The 27,820-nt window shown below is 43.5% G+C and overlaps 1 protein-coding gene across 1 annotated transcript; it reads right to left on the reverse strand.

Moving 5' to 3' along the window:
• Positions 1-637: 637 nt before the first annotated feature.
• Positions 638-26,947, reverse strand: NDUFV2 (NADH:ubiquinone oxidoreductase core subunit V2; the record flags this gene model as incomplete). The annotated part of the gene is made up of 8 exons (XM_080714440.1): positions 638-731; positions 4,635-4,711; positions 8,345-8,454; positions 10,701-10,869; positions 14,869-14,985; positions 15,067-15,129; positions 16,001-16,066; positions 26,897-26,947. 8 exons carry the CDS (start codon positions 26,945-26,947, stop codon positions 638-640), a joined length of 747 nt encoding a protein of 248 aa, XP_080570566.1.
• Positions 26,948-27,820: the final 873 nt, after the last annotated feature.

Consider the following 27,820-nt stretch of genomic DNA (forward strand, 5'->3'; position numbering starts at 1 on the left):
CTGTGGTGGAATGCTTCCCTAGCAGCTGGGAGGCCCTGAGGTTGATCCTGGCACTGAAAAAAGGTTTAATCACTGAAGTTTTTAGGCATAACTTCGTGAACAGTCTTGTTCCAGGAGCATGGTCAAACCGACTTACATAAATCCTCAAACAAGATTAGTTTAATTTTGTCCTTATATTAAAGCTAGCTATTATTTCTTGAGGTCCTACCATTTGTAACACAACAGTAACAGTTGTGTGCTATAGAAATATTCAAATGTCTAAAAGTACTGACATAAGTTTACATAATGTTAATTTAAAACTTAACTAGCATGGAAAATCTTAAAACATGTTAGAAATTTGATAAATTTTTTACCTCTGAGTAACCTAATATAGATAAAAGTGACCTGGCAGTTAAAAACAAGTGACATTGAAGCACCCAGTATTCTGATTATATAATTTTGTCTTCATGGTTGACCATGATAGCAGAGGACTTAAAATAGTGCTTGGTCCTTTTTGACATTAATACTTAACGGCTGTAAATTGCTACATTACAACTAATAGAACCACAAAGCAAAATAAGCAAATAGTATAAAAACTCATGTAGATAGGAGGTTCATATTTTATTTTTCCAGTGACGTATTTACAGGTAAATATAAATTACAGGCCAGCTTGCACACCAAAGCCAGGTCCTTTGGGTGGTTCGGTCAAAGAGGTCAGACCACCAGCTGGCTCACAAGAGAACCGTCCACTCCTGAAAAGCAAAGCAAGTAATGTTAACTATTCATGCCATGAAGAATACGTCATCAGCGTTAAGACTTCCTACTTATTAAGCAATGTAGTCCCCACGATACTGTCTTTTAGATACAGAAAGCAACATTGGGAGACTTCAGCATCTACCCAAGAATCAGAACTAAGAATCGGCAAAAATAACCCAACTGCGGAACTAGGGAACTTTTCCTTGAATTGTCCCGAGACTGAACTCCACGGCCACGCAGGCGTGGCAGCACACGTTGGAATCCCAGTACCTGAGAGGCTGGGATGGCAGGCTCGTGGCCAGCCTCTGCTACTTAGGCCCTCCGCAACTTAGTAAGGCCTTGTGAATACCCCTGGGTTCCATTCCCAGCACTCCCCCCAAAAAAAGATAAAGAATAAAATTAGGGCTGGGGTGTATAGCTCAAAGGTAGAATCCCCCTGGGTTCAATCCCAGTACTGAAAAGAGGGAGGGAGGGAGGGAGAGAGGGAAGGGGAGAGAGGAAGAGGGAGAGAGGGAGAGGGAGAGAGAGAGAAAGAGAGAGAGAGTGAGTTGCAGTGAAGAGAAACAACGCCCTTGTGCACTGCATTTGGAAGTACAACTAGATTCCTCAGAGTTGGGAGGACGTCCCTTAAACTCTAACCTGTTAGTTAGTGAACTCTAACCTGTTGTACTTGGTTTTAAAGCTATGTTAGTAGTGGTATTATTTTTAATCAGTTCCAGACTAGTGTGACTACTGCAGCCACCAAAAGGTAAAAAAACAAGAAGAGATCCTTTGGGAGAAGCCATGGAGAGGCGGGAGAATCGGCCTTGTCTGTGTCACCCCACAAATCCACTCCAGTGACTGCTTCTTACTCCGCCCTGCCCGACCTCGGTGCCGGAGCTCAGCACAGAGCCTCCTCCACATCATTTCATCTCCACGGTGTGCCTGCCCCCACCCCACGGTTTTGCTAATTTACTGTGTTCCTGCCATAGTTTTTAACTGAAGAAATTATCTGATTTATAAATTTTCAGTTTCTTCTGGTGCTACCCTTCATGTTGCCATTAACTCTCTAAGCTGGGATCTCATTTTTTGTTGAAGGAGCAGGAATATTAAACCATATAATCACTTATAAGCCCTTTCGAGCTATCAGTCTATGAGGAACTAAGTGGTATACCTTAATGGCCAAGCCCACTCAGTCAGAGACGAGGATGTATCACAATAAAAACCACATCCAAAGTCGCTGTGTGCTGTCAAAGCCTAAAGTCAATGTAGATTGTAAAGTGGCAAAATGATTTTGACAAAAACAGAAAAAACAAAAGGCATTTGGGCTTGTGCGCTTTTAAATTTTATTTTTTATAGTTTTGGGGATTAAACCCAGGGAACACTTGTTGAGCTACATCCCAGCCCTTTTTTATTTTGAAACAGGTTGGCACAGAACTTGTAATCTTCCTGTCTCCAACTCCCAAATAGCTAAGATCATAGGTTTGTACCACTGCACCTAGCTAGCTTTGGAATCCCCCTACACACACACACACACACACACACACACACACACACACACACACACTTTGAAACAGGGTCTCACTAAGTCACAAAGGGCCTAAGTAGCTGAGGCTGACCTTAAACCGGTGATCCTCCTGTCTCAGCCTCCCAAATACTGGGATTCCAAGTGTGCCACCACGCCCGGCTAGGAAAAATATTTTAAAACAGGGAAATGAAGAACACACAGCCAAGTGTGGTGGTACACACATATTATCCCAGTACCTGGGAGACTGAAAGGAGGATCACAGGTTCAGACCAGTGTGGGGTAACTTAGCAAGGCCCTATTTCAAACTAAAAAAAAAATGACTGAGGGTTGGCAAGGGGAGGTATAGCTTAGAATGTCCCTGGGTTCAATCTCCACTAAAACACACAGCTTGATGTGTGGCACAAGCCTGTAATCCCAGTACTTGGGAGGCTGAGACAGGAGGATTGCAGGTTCGAGGATAGCCTCAGCAAGTAATCAGACTCTCATCAACCTAGTGAAACCCTATTTCTAAATAAAAATAATATAAAAGGGCTGGGAGTTTAGCTCAGCGGTAGAATGCCCCTGGGTTCCATCCCCAGTACCAAAAAATAAATAAAAACATCAGTGTACTATGTAGTCATTAAAGGTTACAAATGTACTGAGAAAAGGAAAAGTTTAAGCAGAAAAAATTACTTAGAGGAATGAGAATTACCTAAGAGCATGCAAACCGTTGCTAATATTAAAATTTTAAGGAATTGGCCACTTAGACCTGGACAAACAGTGAAGAAGCTGAAAAAGATGTAGGCGTCTGACTGACTATAAATGCTAAGAGTCTGTGACAACCCGACACGAGGCTGCACTGTCGCAGGGGTCTGGAAGAGGGCGGTCCAAGGACGTGTGTGTTGGTCGGTGCGTATCTCAAGGAGTCATGTTTTGCTAAATGACAGGAGTATGCTGAGTGGCGCATTGGAATACAACTTCACCATGCCCAAGCACCATACAGCACATGCAGACAAGCCTGGCTCATCTACTGGTACTTAATGCACACCTCTGTTGTACAGCATAGCCAGCTGCCCCTAAACTACAAACCTATAAAAGGTACTGCTTGCCTGAATATAGAACATTTTCCCCACTTTTTTTTTGCGGTAGTGGGGATTGAACCCAGAGGCATTCTACCTCTGAGCTACACCCTCAGCCCTATTTTTTTATTCTGTATTTTGAAATAGGGTCTCACTAAGTTGTAGAGAGCCTCACAATGTAACTTAGGCTGGCCTAGAATCTGTGATCCTCCTATCTCAGCCTCCCTACTTACTGGGATTACAAGTGTGTACGCCATGCTTGGCTCTGCATATATAATATTAAGTATGTATATTTCTAAACACATCTAAGCAGAGTGAAACACAGTAAAAATCCTCAGTAGTGGGAACTGCTCATTCCCACCCTAACTCTGTGATACCACCACATCTACGTGGTCTGTTGCTGACCAACATGCTGTTTGGAAGCGCGACTCCACGGCCGTTACCATTAGCTCACCGAAGCCACAAGCCAGCAGAAACTTCCCAGAGGACAGACAACAAATCTATGTCACATACAGAAAACCAGTGACACAGCTCTGGATATTCCATCTGATAAAAAGATACGGGGGACACAAGAGAGCTGTTTCAAGTAACTCAAGAGCTACTACCAAGTGGAGGTATTATACTTTTAAGGGCAGAATTATATTTTTATATGAACTTTTAAACAGAACAGATTTCTATTTTTAGAAAATTTTTCTTCTATAAATATTCAAATAGCTATCAGATGATTATCTAATAGTATTTACAAGAAAAAAGTTCTTACTGTAAATGACAGTTTGGTTTTGATATCCAAAGTTCCTGATTTTCCTATGAACTCTGGGTATACATTAAAAATTTTTTTAAGTTAAGTTGATTTAAATTACAAATTGGGCATAGTGGAGCACACATGTAATCCTAGTACCTGAGAGGCTGTGACAGGAGATCGCAGGTTCAAAGCCAACCTCAGCAACTTAGTGAAACCGTTTCAAAAAATAAAATAAGATAGGACTAGGGGTGTAGCTTGGAGGTGGAAGGCCCCTGGGATCAATCTTCAGTACCACATAAAAAAAGATTAAATAACTTAGCCGGGTGTGGTGGCACACTCTTGGAATCCCTGCGCTTGGGAGGCTGAGACAGGCGGATCACGCAGGTTCGAAGCCAGCCTCCCTGGTTTAAGAGACCCTGTTTCCAAATAAAATAGAAAATAGGTCTGGAAGTGTAGCCTGGAGGTAGATGGCCCCGGGTTCCATCCCAGAACCACCAAAAAGAAAGAACGAAAAGAAAGGAAAGAAAGGAAAGAAAGAAAGATTAAATAACTTTGAGTAAAGCATTAAACTTCTTGTAAACAGTAAGCATACCTTGGCCCAGGTTTTGGGGTTTGTCCAGCTTTAAGTTCATCAATAATTTCTTCAATATCCTTAGGTGTCAAATCCTCCTAAAAAAAATGTACAGCAGCCATTAAAATGACTCCCTACTGCTGAAATCTGTGTAAATCCCCGACAGCAGGGAGTTTATTATTTTGTCTCTCTCAGCTCAGATAGCTATCAAAAGAGCAACCCCTGAGTAACTCCCAAGGCAGCGCGTGCTCTGAATGAACCCCGCCCCAGCATGGCTGCCGTGGCGGCACACAGCGCCCCAAGTGAAGCTTGCGCACTGGGGTCTAGGACAAGTTACTCAGGCTTCACATGATAAGATATATAAAGCTGAATAAGGGAACCAAGGCATGAAATCAATAAATGTGATATAAATAGGAGTCAGCATCAGAAGTCGTGAGAATTTAAGAATAGACGCCTGATGTCAGATATCCCTAATCTAAAAATCGACTACTAACTGAAACAATTTCTATCTCTTGGACAAATCTGTCCGTGGGGTACTATATTTAGACTTATAATGCTTCATACAAACCCCTGATTGGCTAACTCCTCAATAAAAATCCAAGGCAGACAAGCAGACTACCAAGCAAGCTTGGCTTCAGGGTTTAAAAGCTTAGAGAGAAAAAGATAAAACCCCAGGCCAACCCAAAAGAATTTTTTTTCCTGTTACTGGAAGTTGAACTCTACATTCAACCACTGAGCTATATAGCCAGCCTTTCTATTTTTTATTTTGAGACAAGGTCTCGGTAAGTTGCTCAGGCTCGCTTTGAACTTGAGACCCTCGTGTGCCAGGCTTCCAAGTGCTGGCCTCACTGGCATGCACCACTATACCAAGTCCCAAAAGAATGTTAACAAGAAGGCAAGGATCAAAGGTTGGAGGCCAGCCTCAGTAGCTTAGCAACATCCTTTATCAAAATAAAAAGGGCTAGAGGTATAGCTCAGAAGTAGAATGACCTTGGATTCAATTCCTAGTACTAAAATGAATGAATAAATAAATAAGAATGTTAGCAGAAGGCCAGCTAAAATTCCAAAAAGCTATACCCTCAACAATGAGTATTAAAGTGTTCTTCAAAGAAAACTGCTAGTCTGAAAACTTATGCATTGAGGGGGAACAGGGGAAGCCTAGGAACAAGGAGATGGACTTTGGGAACCAGAAGTACTGCCAGCACTAGGCAGAGCAAAGATGAATGTCTAAGAAACAGATGCTAGCCGGGCATGGTAGGCACCCTTGGAATCCCAGCGCTTGGGAGGCTGAGACAGGAGGATGGCACAGGTTCAAAGCCAGCCTCAGCTATTTAGTGAGGCTCTTAGCAACTCAGTGAGACCCTGTTTTTAAATAAAGCAGGTCTTGGGAGTATAGCCCGGAGGCAGAAAAGCCCCTGGGTTCCACCCCCAGTACCACAAAACAAACAAACAAACAAAAAGAAATATATGCTAAAAAGATATAATAATATATGCTAAAAAGATATATATATATAATACATATATAAAAAGAAATATATGCTAAAAAGATATAATAAAGGGTAGCAAAAAAAGATATAATAAGGGTAGCAAACAATTATAAAACCATAACTAGAGAACTCCACACATTTGAATATAAAGACTACTACTAAAAAACCTACAGGTCAGATAAGGTAATCAAAATAAAAAGCTTATCAACACTTGGGAACCAGAACTGGGCGTGGTGGGCACGCTTGTAACCTCAGCATTCGAGAGGCTGAGACAGGAGGATCACGGTTCTCAGCCAGCCTCAGCTGCTACTTAGTGAGGCCCTCTGCAACTCAGTGAGACCTTGTTTCAAAACAAAGAATAAAAAATAGGACTGGGAGTGTCACTCAGAGGTAGAATGGCCCTGGGTTCCAAACCTAGAACCGCAAAAACAAAACAAAACAAAACATGAGAGATTCAGCTAAAGCAGAACTACCATCTTTATAAAAAATATAAAATTAGCAATATAACACATTAGTATGAATGCATATATAATTAGAGGAGCTTAAAACACTTATACAAAGCCGGGCGTGGTGGGCACGCTTGTAATCCCAGCATTTGGGAGGCTGAGACCGGAGGATCACGGTTCACGGCCAGCCTCAGCTACTTAGTGAGGCCCTCTGCAACTCAGTGAGACCTGGTTTCAAAATAAAGAATAAAAAATAGGGCAGGGGGTGTCGCTCGGAGGGTGAATGCCCCTGGGTTCCATCCCCAGACCCGCCAAAAAAAAAAAAACTTATACAAAAAATACCCACGAAATTTATGATAATGGGTGTGTGGAGCTGAACAGAGCAAGGCGACGCAGGATGTGCCTTTGTCACCTGTGTTTATGGCTGACTTTTACTACTAAATATGATGACAGCGACGACGACAGCAACACCCCAAGTGTGCCTAAGTCTTAGTTGCTATACCAATTATATTTTCTATATTTACATATAAATGGTTAAATTTTCCATAACTTAAAATCTAAAGCCGGGTGTGGTGGTGCGCATCCCAGTACTTGGGAGGCTGAGACAGGGGGATGGCCAGTACATGTCCAGCCTCAGCAACTCAGTGAAACCTTGTTTCAAAGTAAAAAATAAAATAGGCTGGGGTGTAGGTCAGAGATAGAACCCCCTGGGTTCAATCCCCAGCACACCCCCCCACACATACATATTGTAATTGCTGGGTATGGTGGTGCATGCTTGTAATCCCAGTGCTTAAGAAGATGAGACAGGAGGATTGCAGTTTCAAGGACAGCTTTAGCAAGTAGTAAGACGCTCATCAACCTAGAGACCCTGTTTCAAAACAAAAATTAAGAAATAGAGCAGGAGTATGTATAGCTCAGAGGTAGAATGCCTCTGGATTCAATCTCCAATAACACACACACACACACACACACACACACACACACACACACACACACACACAAAACTGTTACTGTCTCCTGGAGAACTATGCAAAACTGTCTACAGGTAATTTCTTTTAAAAACGTTTCAGTCTAAGCTAGGCATCGCGGTGCACACTTGTAGCCCCAGTATGAGATGGGAGGATCACAAGGTTTGCAGCCACACTCAGCAACTTAGTGAGACATTCTTTCAAAACAAAAAACAAAATAGAAGCTGGGCGTGATGGCGCACGCTTGTAAGCCTGAGCTTGGAAGGCTGAGACAGGAGGATCGCACGGGTTCAAAGCCAGCCTCAGCTACTTAGTGAGGCTCTCAGCAACTTGGTGAGACCCTGTTTCCAAAGAAAATATATAAAATATGTCTGGGAGTATAGCCCAGAGGTAGAAAGCCCCTAAATTCCACCCCCAGCACCACCAAAATAAACAAACAAATAAATAAATAAATAAATAAATAAATAAATAACAAAGTAGGACTGGGAGTGTAGCTCAGAGGTAGCATGCCCCTCTTCTCAATCCCCAGGACCACAAAAGCAATTAAAAAAAAAATAAGTACAGAAGTAATGGTTTATTCTGGTATGTTTTATTACACTTCTAAGCTACACCTCAATTCCTTTTTTATATTTTACTTGCTAAATTGCTGGCACTGGCCTCACAGCTGTGAGGCTCTTGTCTCAGCCTCCCAGTAGTGGGATTATAGGTGTGTACCACCATGCCTGATATGGCTTCTTTTAAATAAATTATCCAGAAACCAACATCTGTAAGACATCAGGTATTTTAAATGACACCACAAAATTTTTGCTTATGTTAAGTGGAATACTCACATAGTAGTTGTCGTTGATCTGAACCATTGGTGCATTGACACAGGCCCCTAAACATTCCACCTCTATAAGTGTGAAAAGTTTGTCAGGTGTAGTCTCCCCAACCTTTATTCCTAAAAATATAAATGACCACTGTAAGGACCAGGTTAATAACGTTATGATTTAAGAAGAAGGGAGAGGACCCATAATATATTACAGAGGTATGCAAAAAGTTAAATATCCTTAAGGGGAAAAAACGCTTTATGTAAGTATAAAATAACATTCAAAGATTTTTGAATGGACTTTTTTTTCTTTGAAAACAAACTTCAGGACTCACCCCAGTGTTGCTGTTATATCCCAGTGCACAATGTTTTCATTTTGATTGTAATAACTAAATTAATACTGCATATCCCAATGTCAGCAATTAGGAGGAGGTAAGGAAAATAGGGTCTTCATACACTAATGAGAGTATTAAAATTAAATAAATGAAATGAAATCTGTAACTAATATACCAGTTATCGGAACCATGTGAGAATGAGAAAAAGAGGGCAGTGTACCTTTGAGCTAGACCCCTAGACCCCAGCACTATTTTGGGTTTTTTTTTTTTTTCTTTTTCAGTACTGGGAAGAGAACCCAGGGGCATTCGACCTCCGAGAGACACCCGCAGTCCCATTTTTGATTCTTTATTTTGAAACAGGGTCTCACTGAGTTGCGAAGGACCTAAGTAGCTGAGGCTATCCGCGAACCGTGACCCTCCTGTCTCTGCCTCCCCAGCGCGGGGCTGACGAGCGCGCCCACGCACGGCTGGTTTTGTTTTTAAACAGAGCTTCACTGAGTTCTTAAGAATGGCCTGGAACCTGTGATCCTCCTGTCTCGTTTCCCAAGTACTAGGATCATGGGCATACATCACCAAGCCCTGCTCTGTTATCCGAATTTATACCTTGGGTGCGAGAGGTGAGATTTTAGGCTGACTTGCTTTGCAGCCAGATATACTTTATTAATGCCCAACTATTTTATATAATTATTTTGTGTGTGGGTGGGGGTACTGGGGCCTTCTACTTCCAAGCTACACCACCAGACCTATGATTTCGTTTGGAAATAGGGTCTCACTAAGTTGCTGAGGCTGGTTTCAAACATGCGATCTTCCTGTTTGAGCCTCCATCACACAAGTATTGAGACTACAAGCATGCGCCATCAGGCCTGACAGCCAACTATTTTTTATAGATACAAGTATTTATATTCAGAAATAAAAATAACTTCCTAGCCAGGCGTGTTGGCATGTTTATAATCCCAGTACTGGGAGGCTAAGACAGGAAGATCACAGGTTCACAGCAAGCCTAAAGTACTTAGTGAGACCCTCTGCAACTTGGTAAGCCCTTTTTTTATTTAAATAAAAAATAAAAAAATACAACTGGGGGGTGTATCTCAGGAGTAGAATGAGCCTGGATTCAATCCCCACTGCCACACACACACACACACACACACACACACACACACACACACACACAGACACACACACACACGTGTCTTTAGCAACTTAGCAAAGCCCTTCAGAACTTAGACCTTGTTTCTCAAAATAAAAAATAAAATAGGGCTGGGAGTATAGTTCAGAGGTAGAATGCCCCCTGGTTCAATCCCTTGTACCACACAAAAATAAAGAGTTGGGCCTGGTTGCACACACTTGTAATCCCAGTACTCGGGAGCCTGAGACAGGAAGATGGCAGGTTTGTAGTATCCAGCCTCAGCAACTTGGTTAGGTCCTTGACAACTTAGCAAGGCTCTGTTTCCAAATAAAAATGAAATAGGAGGATGGGGCTTAGAGGTGGAATGCCCTTGAGTTTAACCCTCAGTGCCACAAAAATAAACAAATAAATAAAATAAAATAGAGCTGAGGGTGTAACTCAAAGGGAGAATGCCCCTGGGTTCAATCCCAGTGTCACAAAAATATAAATACTACAAAAGACAACTTCCTCTTAGCTCATTTTACGAATGATAGTTGTCAATGCAGCAACGGCCGTCTCATAGGGAAAATGCTCATTTCGCTTGTAAATGCCGTGTACGGATCCTGTTCTCAACTTCTCTCGGGTGCAGCATTCTCACTGCGCTCTGATCTTACTCTCTGATCTTACTGATCAGAGTAAGATCTCTCTGATCTTACTTATCCCGCGTCTTTGGAGAAACGTGGGACGTGCAGCTCTTAGTGAGGCACAGGCTCCCCCGTGGAAGCGAAGCCACCTCCACGACCACAGTGACACCGGTGACGGCCGGCAAGGAGCAGGGCAAGACCCTGGCGAGCCCAGCACAGGAGGCGGCAGGAGTCGGGAAGAGAGCTGGAAAGACAAGTCTATTTCCTAAACCCAAGTCGCAAATCAGCGCATACCCAGCTTCTTCTGGATGGCCTCCAGAATGCTGTCGGAGTTTCGCAGCATGCAAGGTGTGGTGGTGCAGACCTGAATGTGGTACTTTCCAACTGGCTTTCGATTGTACATTGTATAAAACGTTGCCACTTCATATACTCTCATTGGAGGCACCTGTAAAACTTCTGCAACCTAAATATCAGAAAATTTTAAAGAAAATTATGTTAGAAAAATCTTAAGACAATTATAATATTTATCCACTGAGCTTTAGTTATGTCTTAAAAATAGCAATTTCAATATTGCCTCAATTTGGTAAAAATAAAAAAGTTCTTTTTATCTGATAATTATGATATGAGCCTTTCAATTTTTGTGAACAACTTAATGAGACCTTGTTTCAAAATAAAAAATAATTGGGCTGAGGGTGGAGCACACAGGTAGAAAGCCCCTGGGTTCAATCCCTTGTAACACACACACACACACACACACACACACACACACACACACACACACTCTAAATGGCAAAAATTTGGTAGCCAAATGCCCATAAAGTAAACAGTTTGATATTTTTCAAACTTTAAAAAAAAATTTTTTTTTTTTTTTTTGCAGTACTGGGGATGGAACCCAGAGGCATTCTACCTCCAAGCTACACCACCAGCCCTATTTTTTAGTCTTTTTATTTTTGAAACAGGGTCTCACTGAGTTGCAAAGGGCCTAAGTAGCTGAGGTTGTCCGCAAACCGGGATCCTCGGTCTCTGCCTCGCAAATGGTGGGATTACAAACATGCGCCACCACATCCGGCTCTTTCAACAATTTTTCCAAGAGCCCGATGTTACTAGTGATATATTATAGTGTATACAAACACCATACCAAAAGGTAGAACTGAAAATCACTATTAGCATATAAATGTAAACTCAAGATTTTATGTCTCTACAACCTTCTATGTGTACACACACATCCCTCTCTCTAAAATAATCTAAACACGACTTTTTCATATCACAATACTTTTTGCAAAAGCTGGATCTTAAAAACTAGGACTTCCCAGCCTCACATCAAGGGACTGGTAGAAAACACTTCTGTTAAAGTCCTAGGTTCAGGATAAAGGGGTCACTCTGCCATATGCCTCTCTTAGGGTTAAATCTGGACAGAAACAGGCTTGCTTAGCTGTTTGCTAGGACTTGTTCCTTAGACAGTCTATCGATAATGACCCGTCTTGTCTACAGCTTTCTAGGCAACCTATTATCATTAACCTATTAAGTTTTATTTTTATTTTTTTATCTTTTTTTGCAGTACTGGGGATGAAACTCAAGAGGTTTTTGCCTCCAAGCTACAGCCCCAGCCCTATTTTTTATTCTTGATTTTGAAACAGGGTCTCACTGAGTTGCAAAGGACCTAAGTAGCTGAGTCTGTCCTCAAACAGTGATCCTACTGTCTTAGTCTCCCAAACGCTGATATTTCAAGCGTGTGCACCATGCCTGGCTAATCTATTAAGTTTTAAAACTCATTATCTGGCTTTTATAAAAAGTACACATCTAGCCGGGAGTAGTGGCACACACTTATAATCCCCACGCCTGGGAGGCGGAGACAGGAGGACCTCGCAGGTTTGAAGCCAGCCTCACTGGCTTAAGAGACCCTGTTTCTAAATTTAAAAAATATTTAAAATAGGTCTGGGAGTGTAGCCTGGAGGTAGAAGGGCTTCCAGGAACCCAGTACCACAAAAAAAAAAAAAAAAAAAAAAAAAAGTACACATCTAGCCAGGCGTGGTGGCACAAGCTTGTAATCTTAGTACTTGGGAAGCTGAGAAAGGAGGATCACAGGTTCGAAGCCAGCTTCAACTTCTTAGTGAGGCCCTCTGCAACTTAGACCCTGTTTCAAAATGAAAAATAATAAAAATAAAAATAGGGCTGGGGTGGAGTTCCAAGGTAGAATGCCCTTCTTGGGTTCAATCTTCAGTACAGAATACACACACACACACACACGTATGTATGTATATGTATTCATGTTATGCCATGAAGGACGCGCTCATTAAATGGCATTTCAAATGACAAACACATTGAACTTTCTCATACCAGGAATTCTAAAGGAGATGTATTCTGAAAAGACATCTAATCATTGCTCATTTATGAAAAATAAAGTCGTTGTGGCGGTGGTCATTCTAAACTAGGGATGTAGCTAAATCCGGGCACTCTTTTATCAAAACACATATGCTGCAGCCCCCTCCTCTTAACAATTTAGTGAATCTAGAGAGATATCCTGACTCTAACGCCCTGGAATTCTGCTGCACACTTCCCTATGCCTTAATGACTGCTAGGAAATTAATAAGTGAGCTTTGCAATTCTTTTGTTGTAAGAGTGGATTTTTTTCTTGGGTTGGGGAAGATCAGAGAGCAACATTAAAGGTCTGAAGTCAAAAGTGGAAAGAATTTTTTTTATTTTTTGGTCCTGGGGATTGAACCCAGGGGCATTCTACCTGAGCTATACCCCCAGCCAGCCCTATTTTATTGTTTATTTGGAAAAAGGATCTCGCTAAGTTGCTGAGGCCTCACTAAGTTGGCAAAGCTGGCTTCAAGCCTGTGATTCTCCTGACTCAGCCTCCCAAGTACTGAGATTACAGGTGTGCGCCACCATGCCTGGCTGTGGAATGAATTTTGCTTCTATTCTCTATACTTTATTTCCTATGTGTCCCACAGACATATATCTAAGTCTAAATAGTACAATGTTTTAAATGTTCTTGCGTTACTTTCCTATTTTTATTTTTCTCTACTAATTTTGCCACTTACCAAGACTTTCAACAAGCTTGTCTGTATTAAAAAAATCAGTATCTGTCAAAAATAATTATTAGAAACATATACCTAGATTTATAACGTAGGCTATGTTAATCTTAGAAATAATATAACTTCCAAAGAGTGTAATTTATTATAAAAACAACCACATGACTATATTAAGATATGGTACTAAGCCAGGCGTGGTGGCGCACGCTGTCATCCCAGCATTCAGGAAGCTGAGACCGGAGGACTGCAGTTCGCGGACAGCCTCAGCTACTTAGTGAGGCCCTCTGCAACTCAGTGAGACCCCGTTTCAAAATAAAGAATTAAAAACAGGGCAGGGGGTGTAGCTGGGAGGTAGAATGCCCCTGGGTTCCATCCTCAGACCCACAAAAAAAAAAAGATATAGTACTAGCTTTATTACATTTTCATGGTGAAAAAATACTAAGGATCACTCACTCTCCACAGTATTAGGGACCATACACAGCAAGACTAGCCAGCTGAGTCCCAAGCCCGCACCTGGGGCAGTCCTGTCCCGGGAAGTGGCAGTCCAACCTAGTAGTCACGACCAAATAACATTTAGAAAGTGAGGAAAAAAAGCCGGGCATGGTGGCACACTCGTAATCCCCGCGCTTGGGAGGCCGAGACAGAAGGATTTCAAGGTTCAAAGCTAGCCTCAGCTACTTAGTGAGAACCTGTTCCCAAATAAAATATAAAATAGGTCTGGGAGTATAGCCTGGAGGTACTGGGTCCCACTCCACCCCCAGTGCCAAAAAAAGTGATAAAAAGAATGAAGCATACCAGAATCCCTGTGATAGGGTCAAAAAAACAAACCAGAGTGGATTGGAATGAATTAGCTCAGCCCCAGCTGTCACTTGGTTTATGCATCACACTTTGCAAATGATATAACATAAATACTACGCATTAGAGTGGTTGTTATTCATTCACTGTGAGGTTTTTCACCAAAGTATTCACACTAGAGATCTGTTCTCTTTATGACCATTTCCCCCAAAAGGAAAAGAAGAGACAACCTTTCATGATGTTGTCTTCACTATTTCCTGCAAGAGCAGAAAGCTCTAATTCAGTTCTCTATATTAAAGGAACCAATAAAAACAGAAATTTAAAAAAAATATGAGTAAAGGGCTCCAAACTCTCAGAATTTTTTTTTTGGGGGGGGGGGTAGAAAACAAGGCATTCTACCTCCCAGTTACACCCCTAGCCTTTTTTACTTTTATTTTGAAATAGGGCCTTGCTAAGTTGTTGAGGCTGGCCTCTAACCCATGATCCTCTGTCTGAGCCTCCTAAGTACTAGGAATACGAGCGTGCACCATGACTCTGACATTCATGACTACCAAGCGACTCCTATGTGAGGAAGTTATCACACACCATCTTCCCTTGTTTCTACTAACTAAAGCAAATGAACTCAGTACCTTGTTCATGGCAGAGATGGGCAACCACCCATGCTGCCTCTGGGCCAAGTCCAGGACTGGAAGCACAGCTGCGGCTTTGTGTCCTTCTGGGTAGTTTTTTACAATCGCCTCTATCCTCTGCATAAAAGGAAAAGCACCTGTTTTCACATCTGGAAGGTAATACTTTGTCAGTCAGTCAGAATATTAATTTAGTCATACCTTATAGTTTTCTGGTGTGAAATCAAATGGAGTATCTGGGTTATTCTCAGGAGTGTCTCTGTGCTACACATTGAAGAAAAAAAAGTTTCCAGATTTATCAAAACCATCTCAAGTGTGAATACCACAATGACATCACCACGCTGCTGATCGCCTACTGTCTACTTCGGTCCCAATGATGTACTCCCCCCTGCCTCCACCACAGAGTGGCTGGTCACCAAAGTAAAGTCGCACTCTTTACAACTTAACAATAAAGAAAGTAGCTTTAGTTGAAAGAAAAAAAGAACAGAAGGGCTATCCAACTCCAGGAGGACTGAGATCTTCTAATCCAGTGACCACAACATTACCAATGATTCGACGCCATAAATTGTGACTGTGAACCCATGTGCGTTTTCCTAAAGAGGGGTATCAATCAAGAGTACTAAAGGACAGAGTCCAAACAGTTAAGGCCTACTGCCTCGGGGAGGTGCAAAATCACCACCTCTCCCCCACAAGCTGGCCATAGACACTGGCCAACACCAAGCTTTATTTCTTCTCCTTCAAATAGTAAAGCAGGCTCTTTTCAAAAACTGACCAGAAACAGCATGTCAAAGGGAAGTTGAGTGAGTCACACTGAGATCAGCACATCAATTAATGTTTCAGATGTGTGGAAAACACAGAACTGAATTTCTTGAATGTTAACTCTCAAAAGTTTTGCTTTTTAAAAGTGGAAAGAAAAGGGCAACGTTAGACAATTTTAGTATCTGGCCAATTTGATATGCTCCTAGACAAAATAAAGTAGGAAGCTACTTACCAGTCTAATAACTCTAAGTCATCAGATAGTTTACACTGTCTTTAAAAAGTACTTAAGTTTTAATAAGACATTTTAGATATTACAATGAAGTCAATCAAGTCTCCAAGGCGAAGGACTGAAATGTAGTAACTGAGATGTACTTACCACAAATAAGGCTCCTCCAGCACCATTTTGCACGGCCGTTTTATGCAAATTCCTTATATGTCTTCCCTAAAATTTAAAATTTTAGAATGCTTAGTAAGAAACAACCTTAAGCGACGGTTAATAATCTAAAACATCAGAATGACACTCCAGCTTTTAGTAAAAGCTCTTGGAGTCCACCACTCCAGCTGCATCTCCATTTCAGGAGAGCTGGAAGGAAAGGGGGACCCAAACAGCCTGCGCCACCAACCTACTGCCTTCGCTTCTGTCCCAAGCTACCCGGATGCCAGATCTCACTGAATGTGACCTTTGTAAACATGTGTTCACTCTCTACCAGTGAGTCCACCTCTTCCTTTTCGATTCTTTACTAGTTTAGAAACTCTAGCCATAGGAGTCGTTTCAGAAAGCAACTTTTGATGCTAGGCAGTGTACAGTTACTCTAGGAAGAACCTGGTTACTCTGCTGCATTTAATTTCTGACAGCAGGGCATGGTAACACATGCCTGTCATCCTAGTACTTGGTAGGCTGAGACAGGAGAATAGCAGGTTATAGGCCAGCCTTAGCAACTTATCGAGTTTCAAACAGAATGCCCGTGGGTTCAACCGATACCACAACCAAACCAAACCAAACCTGCCTCCTCGCTCCCTCCCCCCATCTATGCACCTCAACTAGCATTCTAAAGTCCCACAGTTCCTGGGTCAGCCTGTACGGCAGAACGCAGGATTAAACCACGCACGGAGCTACCAGAGGGTAGACAACTCAAAGGCCAAAATGGGCCTTTCTAGTCACCAGAAAGAGGAGACTAAGATTGGGCAGCTGAAAAACAATGCTCCTTCTTGGCAGCCACCCACAGCTAGCTCAAACACTGCGCCCAGAGTGCCCGGGAGGCGGTGTCCACCACACACTCGCGGTGGGCGTTCTCACGTTCGAAGACTTTTGAAAAGTAAGTGTTCCGATACGTCTCACTTTAATAAAGGGGTGAGTTCACAGTAACAAGTCTCCTCCAAGAATTACCGTGCTCACTGGGCATCAAATACTCTGCGACACTAAACTCCTTCACTCCTCACAGCAGCCTACCAAACAGGAATCACTGCCGCCTCAGTCTACAATTAACATTGGTTTTGTTGTATTTTCAAGTTTATACAAAGACTTTTACAAATAGCCTTCAAGTAAAGCTGCACTGGTAACTTAATTAAAAATAGCAAGCCGGGTGTGGTGGCGCAGTGCTTGGGGGCTGACGCAGGAGGATCGCTGGCAGGCTCGTGGCCAGCCTCAGCTACTTAGGCCCTCCACAACTTAGGGAGACCAGTTTCAAAATTAAAACAAGGCTGGGAGTGTAGTTCAGAAGAAGAATGCCCCGGATTCAAACCCCAGTAACACACGTTTACACACATGTATTAAAGAATAAAACTTGGCAAATTTTGTGATATAGAAAAGCTACATGAGCAGCCCAGGTATTACAGGCAAAATGCATTACAGATTAAGATAAATATATGTACACACACACACACACACACACACACACACACACACACACATATATATATAAGTATGACATGGTGACGGGGATTGAACCCATAAGTGCTTTGCCTGAGCCATACCCCCAGCCCTATTTTTTTTTTTTTTTTTTTTTTTGGGTGGTACTGAGGTTCCTGAAAACCTTTCTACCTCCGGGATACACTCCCAGGCCTATTTTATATTTTTATTTGGAAAGAGGGTCTCTTATGCCAGCCACCACACCCGGCCACCCCCCAGCCCTATTTTAACTTTTATTTTGAAATAAAAGTTTTGCTAACCAGGCTGGCTTCAACCACGATCAAGTCCTGGGATTACAGGCATCTAGCACCCTTCCTGGCTAAGATAAGCATATTAGTAATGACTTTTAGTCATCTTGACCATAAATTAAAGAAAGCATTTCTTACATATCTAAAGTACGTCATGGGTACAAAGCAACACTCAACTGCCCTAAGAATAATTTAGAGAGGAAATGAGCACCGCCACTTCAGGGCCTGGGCCTGGGCCAGTCTCATCTCTGCCAGCCACTGTAAGCTCAGGCGAGCTGCTAACTATGCTGCGCAGACTTTTCGCATCTATAAAATAACAGCACAGCTGGGAGCACTGGCATACGCCTGGAATCCCTGTCCTTGGGAGGCTGAGACAGGGGGATCACAGGTTCAAGGCGCTGGCAACTTAGCAAGACCCTGCTTCAAAATAAAAAGGTCTGTCAGGGAGGGGTATAGCTCGGTGGTAGAGCACCCCTGGGTTTCAATCCCATTGGGGGTAGGGGAGGGAGAGGGAGAGAGAGAGAGAGAGAGGGAGAGAGAAGGAAAATAGTGGCATCTTCAAAGTGTTCATTGAAAAACAATTTTTTTTTTTTTTTTTGGGCGGTACTGGGGATGGAACCCAGGGGCATTCTACCTGAGCTACACTCCCAGCCCTAATTTTTATTCTTTTTTTTTTTTTTTTTTGGTGGTACTGGGGTTCCTGCAAATCCAGGCTACACTCCCAGACCCATTTTTACATTTTTATTTGGAAACAGGGTCTCTTAAGCCAGCAAGGCTGGCTTCGAACCTGCGAGATCCTCCTGTCTCCACCTCCCAAGCGCAGGGATTACAAGCGTGCGCCACCACGCCAGGCTTATTCTTTATTTTGAAAGAGTCCCACTGAGTTACAAAGGGCCTCACTAAGTAGCTGAGACTTTCTGCAAACTGCGATCTTCCTGTCTCAGCCTCCCAAGCGTGCCCACCATAGGTGCCCATCACACCCAGCTACATTCATTAGAAGTTAAATGAGATAAAATGTTTAGGACAGTACCAAATTCTCAATGTTAGCCACTACCACTATCATTAATAATAAAGCTTTAAAGCTGTAACTAAATAGCAACCCTTTAGTTTACTGTGTGCAGGGGGGATAAGGGGAGCGGGGAGGGGGAGTTTACTGGGAATTGAACCTAGTATTCTGCCTCCAAGCGACCCCCCCCCAGCCCTTTTTGTTATGGGGGGGTTATTGTTGCTTTGTGATTTTGTCTGTTTGGCACTGGGGTTTGAACATCCAGGGACTTTCTACCTAATGAAAAATAAAACATAAGACTAAGCATATAGCTTGGAGGTAGAATGTCCCTGCCCCCCCACACACACACACGCTGCATAAATTGCTTTATTTTCTAGTCGTATGAACATATGCAGGTTGAGTATCTTTGCTGGAAATCCTTTGGGACCGTAAGTATTTCAGATTCTGGAATACCTGCATAAACTTTCCAGTTAAGTCTCCCTATTCTGAAACTGTTGAAGTACCAAAAAGTTTTGACTTTCAGAGCACTTTAAATTTCAGATTTTTAGATTAAGAATTTTTAACCAGATTTGTTTACAATTTTAATAAAGAAACCAGCCAGATACAGTGGCACACAGCTGTAATCACAGTACTTGGGAGGCTGAGGCAGAAGGATCACAGGTTTGTGAGACTCTCATCAACCTGGCAAGACCCTGTTTCCAAATAAGAAATAAAACTGGGCTGGGGGTATAGCTCAGAGGTAGAGTGCCTCTGGGTTCAATCCCAAGTAAAACACACACACACACACACACACACACACACACACACACACACACACACTCTGACCCAGGAGTTCAAGTATCTATTTCTTAACAACATCCCAGGCGATTCTTTTCATCAGGTGTGGGAATCACAGCCTTAGTGTATACTGTACTGTACCTTAGTGTATACTGTACTGTACCTTAGTGTATACTGTACTGTACCTTAGTGTATACTGTACCGTACCTTAGTGTATACTGTACCGTACCTTAGTGTATACTGTACCGTACCTTAGTGTACACTGTACTGTACCTTAGTGTACACTGTACTGTACCTTAGTGTATACTGTAATGTACCTTAGTGTATACTGTACCGTACCTTAGTGTATACTGTACTGTACCTTAGTGATTACTGTACTGTACCTTAGTGTATACTGTACTGTACCTTAGTGATTACTGTACTGTACCTTAGTGTTGTACCTTAGTGTATATACTGTACTGTACCTTAGTGTACACTGTACTGTAACTTAGTGTATACTGTACTGTACCTTAGTGATTACTGTACTGTACCTTAGTGTACACTGTACTGTACCTTAGTGTATACTGTACTGTATACATATCCTAGGTCACAACTCTTAGATTTTACTAATGATCTTCAAACTTCTAAAATTTCAAGAACAAGAAATATTAGGTGGTCTTCCCAACCTGAGATCATCGAAGTATTATGGAATAGAAAGTCATGAAAAGACATTTCCTTCTTCACACCTCAAAAGAGTAAGGAACCTTACTGTCACTGTAAATGTAACTACCCGAAGATAATTTGACATTTTTGTATATTGCAAGTTGTAATTTATTTGGTACTAGCATGAGATCCCCTGTAAAGGAAACTGTATTCTTTTGATTCAAGAATACTTCCTTTGGGGGCCAGGGGTCTAGCTCACTGACAGAGAGAGGCCCTGGGTTCAACTCCCAGTACTGCCAAGAGCTTTCCTTTAAGCATCAACTACTACTGAAAAAGAGCCTCTTTAAAATGAACAGCAAGTGCCTTTCTACACCCCAAGCTTCCTCATTCTGAGAATGGAAGCTAAGAAACTACCCCTGGCATAAATGGGCGCCAGTTTCGCTGTGATTGGGACTTGTCCCTGGCTAGAACAGCCTAGCTACATATACATGCCTTCCATCCCACAATGCCCCCATGAAAGCTGCCACTTCCCTGACACCCCCAACCACGGAGATCTGAGACAGAAAAAGGTTCCTCAAAGCTGGCTTTGAAAAACCTACTTTCCCTCACCAACCATCTCCTGAACCTGAGCAGGACAAGCTGGAACCTTCCTTAGTACCAGGTCTTTTGTAACTGGTTAACAAGTCTGCTACTCTCTCACCTCTTCTCAAAACCTTGGGGGCTGGAGATCTAAGATTTTAAAGCCTAACCTCACACAGGCCTAACACTCTCACTGGGTCTTGGATGCCACCTTCTGGACCTTCACCATGGAACTAAAAACTGTGCAGAATTCAATGTGTATTATACATTAATTAATATGGACAGAATTAGAATTACATTGTTATATCTCCAATAGTCTGTTGACCACTTCTAAATATTCTAATATGTCTTTATTTTACTATGACAGCATGTTAAATTGACATTGATAATGACAAAAAGATTATTTTCCTGGGTTGTAAATAATGGCTCAGAACCACCTTATAAGAACTATTCCCTAATTTTTCTCCCAATATGCATACTTTTATTACTCTGGCAAAAATAAACTGCACTCATCATCATAGTTACATCAACAGTTGCTTCTCTACCAGAGATAATTTGTAGAGGTCAAGTACTTCTACAAGCAGGCAAGTTCTAAACAGTCCCACCTCTGGAATTATCAAATGAGATTGTAAACAAACACAGACAAGCAATCACCAGGGCAAACAAAATACAGGGCACCGCGTCTGCTACACTGCCATGCATCGTTAGGTATTAAATGGAAATTTCTTTTTTTTTTTTTTTTTTTTGTGGTATTAGGAAGCCAGGGCATTCTGCCTCTGAGTTACGCCACTAGCTTGATTTTTTATTCTTTATTTTGAAACAGGGTCTCACTAAGTTGCGAAGGCCCTAAGTAGCTGATCCTCCTGTCCCGGTACTGGGATTACCATGTGTGTACCACCATACCAAGCTTATTAAATGCATTTTAAATTTATAATGTATTTATCTGGACTTAGCCATAAGTAGAGGAGGATCTATACAGTATTTGGGGATTTTTTTTCCATATTAAAAGAGAGAATTTAGCCGGGGTATGGTGGCGCACACTTGTAATCCCAGTACTTGGACACAGGAGGATCGCAGGTCCGTGATGCTCTCTGCAATTTAGTGAGACCCTATTTCAAATTAAAGTAGGGCTGGGAGTGTAGCTCAGAAGTAGAATGCCCCCTGAGTTCAATCCCCAGTACCACCAAAAAAAAAAAAAAAAGGGAAGGTAGAGGGAAACAGAACTTTGCTAAGCATGGTGGCATATGTCTGTAATCCCAACACTTAGGAGGCTGAGCAAGGATCACAGGTTTGAGGCCAAACTCAACAATTTAGAGGTCCTCAGCACCTTAGTGAAACCCTATAAAAACAAGCTATAACCTATAAAAAAAAAAAGCTATAACCCTATAAAAAATAAGCTGGGCTTGGTGGCGCACCCCTGCGCTTGGGAGGCTGAGACAGAAGGATTGCACAGGTTCCAAACCAGCCTCAGCTACTTAGTGAGGTGCTCAGCAACTTAGTGAGACCCTGTTTCCAAATAAAATATAAAATAAGTCTGGGAGTATAGCCTGGAGGTAGAAAAGCCCCTGGGTTCTACCCCCAGTACCACCAAAAAAATAAGTAAATAATAAATAAGTAAATGAAGCCAGGCGTAGTGGCACACGCTTGTAATCCCAGCATTCGGGAGGCTAAGACCGGAGGATCACGGTTCGTGGACAGCCTCAGCTACTTAGTGAGACCCTGTTTCAAATAAAGAATAAAAAATGGGGCAGGGTATGTAGCTCGGAGGTCAGATGCCTCTGGGTTCCATCCCCAGACCCGCAATGAATGAATGAATGAATGAATGAATGAATGAATGAATGATAAAACCGGGCTGGGCGCTCAGAAGTACAATGCTCCTGAGTTAAATTCCCAGTATCACCAGTAAGAAAAAAAAGAAGAAAAGAACTTCTTTAGTCTTTGAGCCAAAATGGAAATCCCTTGAGATGCTGTAAAATTAGGTTTAGGAATCCTAATTAAATGAGGAAAATATTTCATTCCAAAGAACTTAAAAACTGGAAAGAAAAATGCCATCACTAAAAATAGCCTATTTCTAGGGTGGCTGAGTAGGTATCATCGAGCCAATCCACTGAGTAATAAGTATAAAATCTGGACAAATATTTCTAAACAGCAAGCTAACTCCTGAAGATACTAGAGACCAACCAGAAGCTGGCAGATCCGGGGTGGGGGTGTCTATACTCAGGAGAGGCTTCTGAGGCTTCGGGGTGTTATGTGTGTGTGTGTGTGTGGTTTTTTTTTACATCTTTACATGCTGGGCAGTAAAAACTAGGAAAAAACATGCTTTCTTAACAACTTAGAGAACCAAAGGAGTGTGAGCAGACATGTGGGAAATTACAGAAAAGGAAGTAACAAAATGGGGAAGCACCATACTCTGCATGTAAATAAAGCCTACCCAAATTTCTGGCTGACCCCTCTACATGGAACAGAAACAACTGAACCAGTACTGATCTGCTGCTCACAGGAAATGGTTTGCAGCAGAAAAACAACACATTCTTTGACAGAAAACAGAATCTAGAACATCTGTATTGTTTACAATGTCCAGGGTACAATCCAAAATTACTCAACATCGTGGGGGGAAATGCAACCTATCTTCATGGTTTCCAGACAAGTTCAAAGGCCACTATAACCATGCTTGAGGACATAAAAAATTTTAATGAATGAAATGACATAATATTGAAAATGCTACCATAAACAGGGCTTGGTGGCACACATTTGTAATCCCAGTACTTGGGAGGCTGAGATCGGAGGACTGCAGGTTGGTGGCCAGCCTCAGCCACGTAGTAAGGCCTTCGGTAACTTAATGAGACCGTTTCAAAATAAAAAATAAGATAGGGCTGGAGATATATCTCAGGGGCAGAATGCCCCTGGCTTCAATCCCCAGTACCAAACACACAAAAAAAAGCAAAATGCCACCACAACCCTCACCCACCAAACCACAATCGGGTGGAAATGAGACCGTGAGAAGCCGTAAAATGGCGTCGACATTATAGAAAACCATGGCCGACTGCCAGAGGAAAGAAGGGGCACATGTACTGAGTCTACTGCTACAGACCCAGGGTAGTCTGGGTCCAATTCCCAGTACCCCAAAAATAATTGTCAGTTCTTACAACCCCCAATGAGGTATTAGCCCACTTCATAGGAAAAAAATAGGCCCCAACAGATTAAAAAATATGGCTCAAGGTCTCAGTTGGTCTAAAGTTCTGGAGGGCACTTGTGTGGCCTCCAGCATGGCGGATGAAGCTCCCCTCCGAGCCACACTCCCAGCCCTAGGCATTTTTTAAAGCATGACGAGCTAAGACTTTAGTGTGTGTGGTACTAAGAACTGAACCCAGAGGACTTCTACTTTCAAGTTATACCCCAGCCCGATTTTATTTCTTATTTTGAACCAGTGTCGCAAAGTGGCTGAGGCTGGCTTCGAACCTGTGATCTTCCTGTCTCAGCCTCCCGCTTTGTACTAGGATCACAAGTGTGCAACGCCATGCCCATTGAGCCGAGACTTGGCTAAAGACACTGGCAGCCACCTAGTATGGCAGAGTCAGAACGGGTAATTTCCTTGAAAATGTAAATGGCCATTATTTCTTAGAAATATTAACTTAGACCTTATACTTTTCCTTTTTTGTTTGCTTGTTTGTTTTGCGGTACTGGGGATGGACCCCAGGAGCATTCTACTTCCCAGCTACACCCCCAGCCCTATTTTTATTCTTTATTTTTGAAACAGGTCTAAGTTGCAAAGGGCCTAAGTAGCTGAGGCTGCCCACCAACTGCGATCCTCCTCTCAGCCTCCTGATGCTCGGATTACAAGCATACGCCACCACGCCCGGCTTCTTTTCCTCATTTTTACTAGGTTCACTCTGATATCTGCTATTTGTGAAAAGTTTGATGGGCCTAGCCATATAACTTATGGCTCAGTAAAATACTATGCAGCATTAAAATGCCAACATAGAAATGTTTATAGATAAGCTGGATACAATGCATCAGGGGAAAAAGCAGACTACAAAACTGTATGAATAATATCTTTGCGTGTGTGGTACTGGGGATAGAACCCTCTACCTCCGGGCTACACTCCCAGACCCGTTTTTATATTTCATTTGGAAACAGGATCTCTTAAGCCATCGCGGCTGGCTTCCAAACTGCCTGATCCTCCTGTCTCCACCTCCCAAGTGCAGGGATTACAAGCTTGAGCCACCACGCCCAGCAACTAATATCTTTTAATTAAAAAAAAAAAAAAAAAAACTCCAGCCGGGCGTGGTGGCGCACGCTTGTAATCCCCGTGCTTGGGAGGCAGAGACAGGAGGATCGCGCAGGTTCGAAGCCAGCCGCGCACGTTGGCTTAGGAGACCCTGTTTCCAAATAAAAATGTAAAAATAGGTCTGGGAGTGTAGCCTGGAGGTAGAAGGGCTTCCAGGAACCCCAGTACCACCAAAAAAAAAAAAAAAAACCTCCAAGGTCTGTAATCAATGTTAACAATAGTAATTTCCAGGTTGATGGGACTGAATGAGTTGCCTGAACTAATTCTATTCAGTGTTCCTAGCATTTTTTTCCTACATTATATTGCTTGAAGTAATCAAAAATTAAACTTATTTGTCAACATTTATTGCACACATTCTTCATACCAAGAACTATTTGTAATAAAGAAAAATGTTCCGGAAACTAACATAAAACTACAATTTTCCAAAGTCCCTTTTTCTCAATGGTAAACTACTTTTCAAGGTATAGTTCCAACCCCTTTTTGGCTTAAGAAAAAAAAAAAAGTACTTTTACTGCTACTAGCAGACAAGGCCTGTTCCTCACTGTTCCTCATCCAGGGTTTAAGGCCTCTTACCTAGGTACTCTCCTCTCAAGCCCCTCCCACCCTGTCCCATCCAGTGATCTATCCCAAACAGAAATCTGACCCTACCCCTCAGCATTAAAACCTTTCACTGACTCCTCACCACCTGTCCTAAAGATAACAACCAAATCTTGAGGACAGCCCCAAGAAGCTCCAAGATCTGACTCCTGTCTCTCTCTTAATCTGGAAACAAACCTTACTTCCAACAGTAGAGCTGGCTGCTCATACCCTTTCTCTTGCCAGTATCAATAGGATTATTTCATGTTGTCCACCTAAAATACCCTCTGACCCCTTCTGCAATCTGTTAGTATTACCTCCGGGAAAAACAAAAAGATCTTATCCCACCTTCAAACCAAACCGGATGGCCTTATTCAGACCTCTAAGGATGCATGTTGACACTGTACAATATCTGTCTTAAAGTTCCTCCTATGTGAACAATTCCTCAAGAATAGACTGTTAAATCCTTATCTGTATTAATGAAGAAACAGTACCGACCCCAAAGACGAAATGTACAGTGCGAGGGTTTGTTTCTGCCCTTAGGGCTGATCTCGGAAGCACTCCACTCTAAGCCTACACCCCCAGCCCTATTTTATTTATTTTGAAACAGGGTTTCGCCAAATTGCTTAGAGACCTTGCCAAGTTGCTAAGACTGGCCTCGACCTGCAACCCTCCGGTTACAGCCTCCCAATCCTTGGGATTACAGGCGTGCCCGACCAACGCCTGGCTACAATGAGGACTTTTAAATACTGTGCTTGACTCAGAAAATGGCCAGCAGTGCGCGACCCCCAGTTAGACCTCAAATGTTCACAGAGACACGAAACTACAAGTGGGAAGATTCCCATGGTGCACCTGCAGAGTAACTCAAGGTCACATTGAGCGGTGAGCCGCCACCCGCACTCCGCCCTAGCGTACGAGGTCCCCCGCGCTTTTACTGCGGACTCGATCCTTCCATCTTACGGCCAGGGGAAAAACAAGCCAAAGCAGGCTTTTCTTTCGGGTCATTTGTGACGTGAGCGCCTCCAGCCCGGCTGAAGCTCCGCTCCTGGCCCTGGCCTTCCCGGCCCTGCGCTCCTGCAGCGGCGCGGCGCTGGCGGCTGTGCCTTCCCGCCCCGTCGGTCCGATGGCGGCGAGCGCTTTCGACCCGCAGAGCCCACGCGCCGAGGCCCGCGCCGGGGACTCGCCAGGCCCGCCCGGCCCGGCAGGGCGGCAGAAAGCGCGGGCGGCCGCTCGCCGCGCCTCCTTACCCACTGCGCGCCGAGGCCGGCCGCCCGGGCCCGGAGCGCCAAGGAGAACATGGCGGCCAGCCGTCCGCGTTCAATCCGGGGCCAGAAGCCCGCGCGAGCCCGGGACGCAGGCGTGCGCGAGCCCGGGACGCAGGCGTGCGCGCCCCCGAGCCCGGCCCGGCGTGCCGGCCGCGCGCCGCCCCCGACGCCGAGGGGCGGGGCCGAGCGGGGCGGGGCCGAGCGGGGGCGGGGCTGCGGCCGGCGCGCGGGGGCTGCTGGGCCCGGGCGGGGCGGGGCCGAGCGGGGGCGGGGCTGCGGCCGGCGCGCGGGGGCTGCTGGGCCCGGGCGGGGCGGGGCGGAGGCGGAGGCGGAGCCGCTCGGGGTGGGCGGAGCCGGGGCGGGAGCGCCCTGGGTTCCGGTCCTGGGCTGGCACCGCCGCGTGCGGAGCGGGACCGCGGCTGCTCTTCTCCAGAGCTCCGCGTCTCTGCCTTCCCTTCTGTGCGTCGCGTCCTGTGTCCGCCCCGCCCTTTTTGCCCATTTCTTTGCTGTAATAAACTTATGAATATTTTCTGGAACTTTCGCTGCAGCACAGGGATTTAATAAATTTATTCTTCGTGAATTTAAAAACTAAAATCACAACCCCTCTGAACGATATTTTACAAGTTATAGAATTCAAGACAGAAGGCTGCCAACCAGGGCTATCAAATGCATTGATTCCAAACCTTTTGCATAAGCTTAGTTAAACTCTTCTAAATCAGCTGCAGTATTTTCCCTTTAAAATAAAAAGCTGGGTGTGCTGGCGCACACCTGTAATCTCAGTACTGGGGAGGCTGAGACAGAAGGATTGCAGGTTTCAGGACAGCCTCATCAACCTAGCAAGACCCTGTTTCAAAATTAAAAAAAAAAAAAAAAAGGTTGGGCTAGGGATGTAGTTCGGAGGTAGAA

This window comes from Muscardinus avellanarius (assembly GCF_963383645.1).
Source record: "Muscardinus avellanarius genome assembly, chromosome: 17".
NCBI lineage: Eukaryota > Metazoa > Chordata > Mammalia > Rodentia > Gliridae > Muscardinus > Muscardinus avellanarius.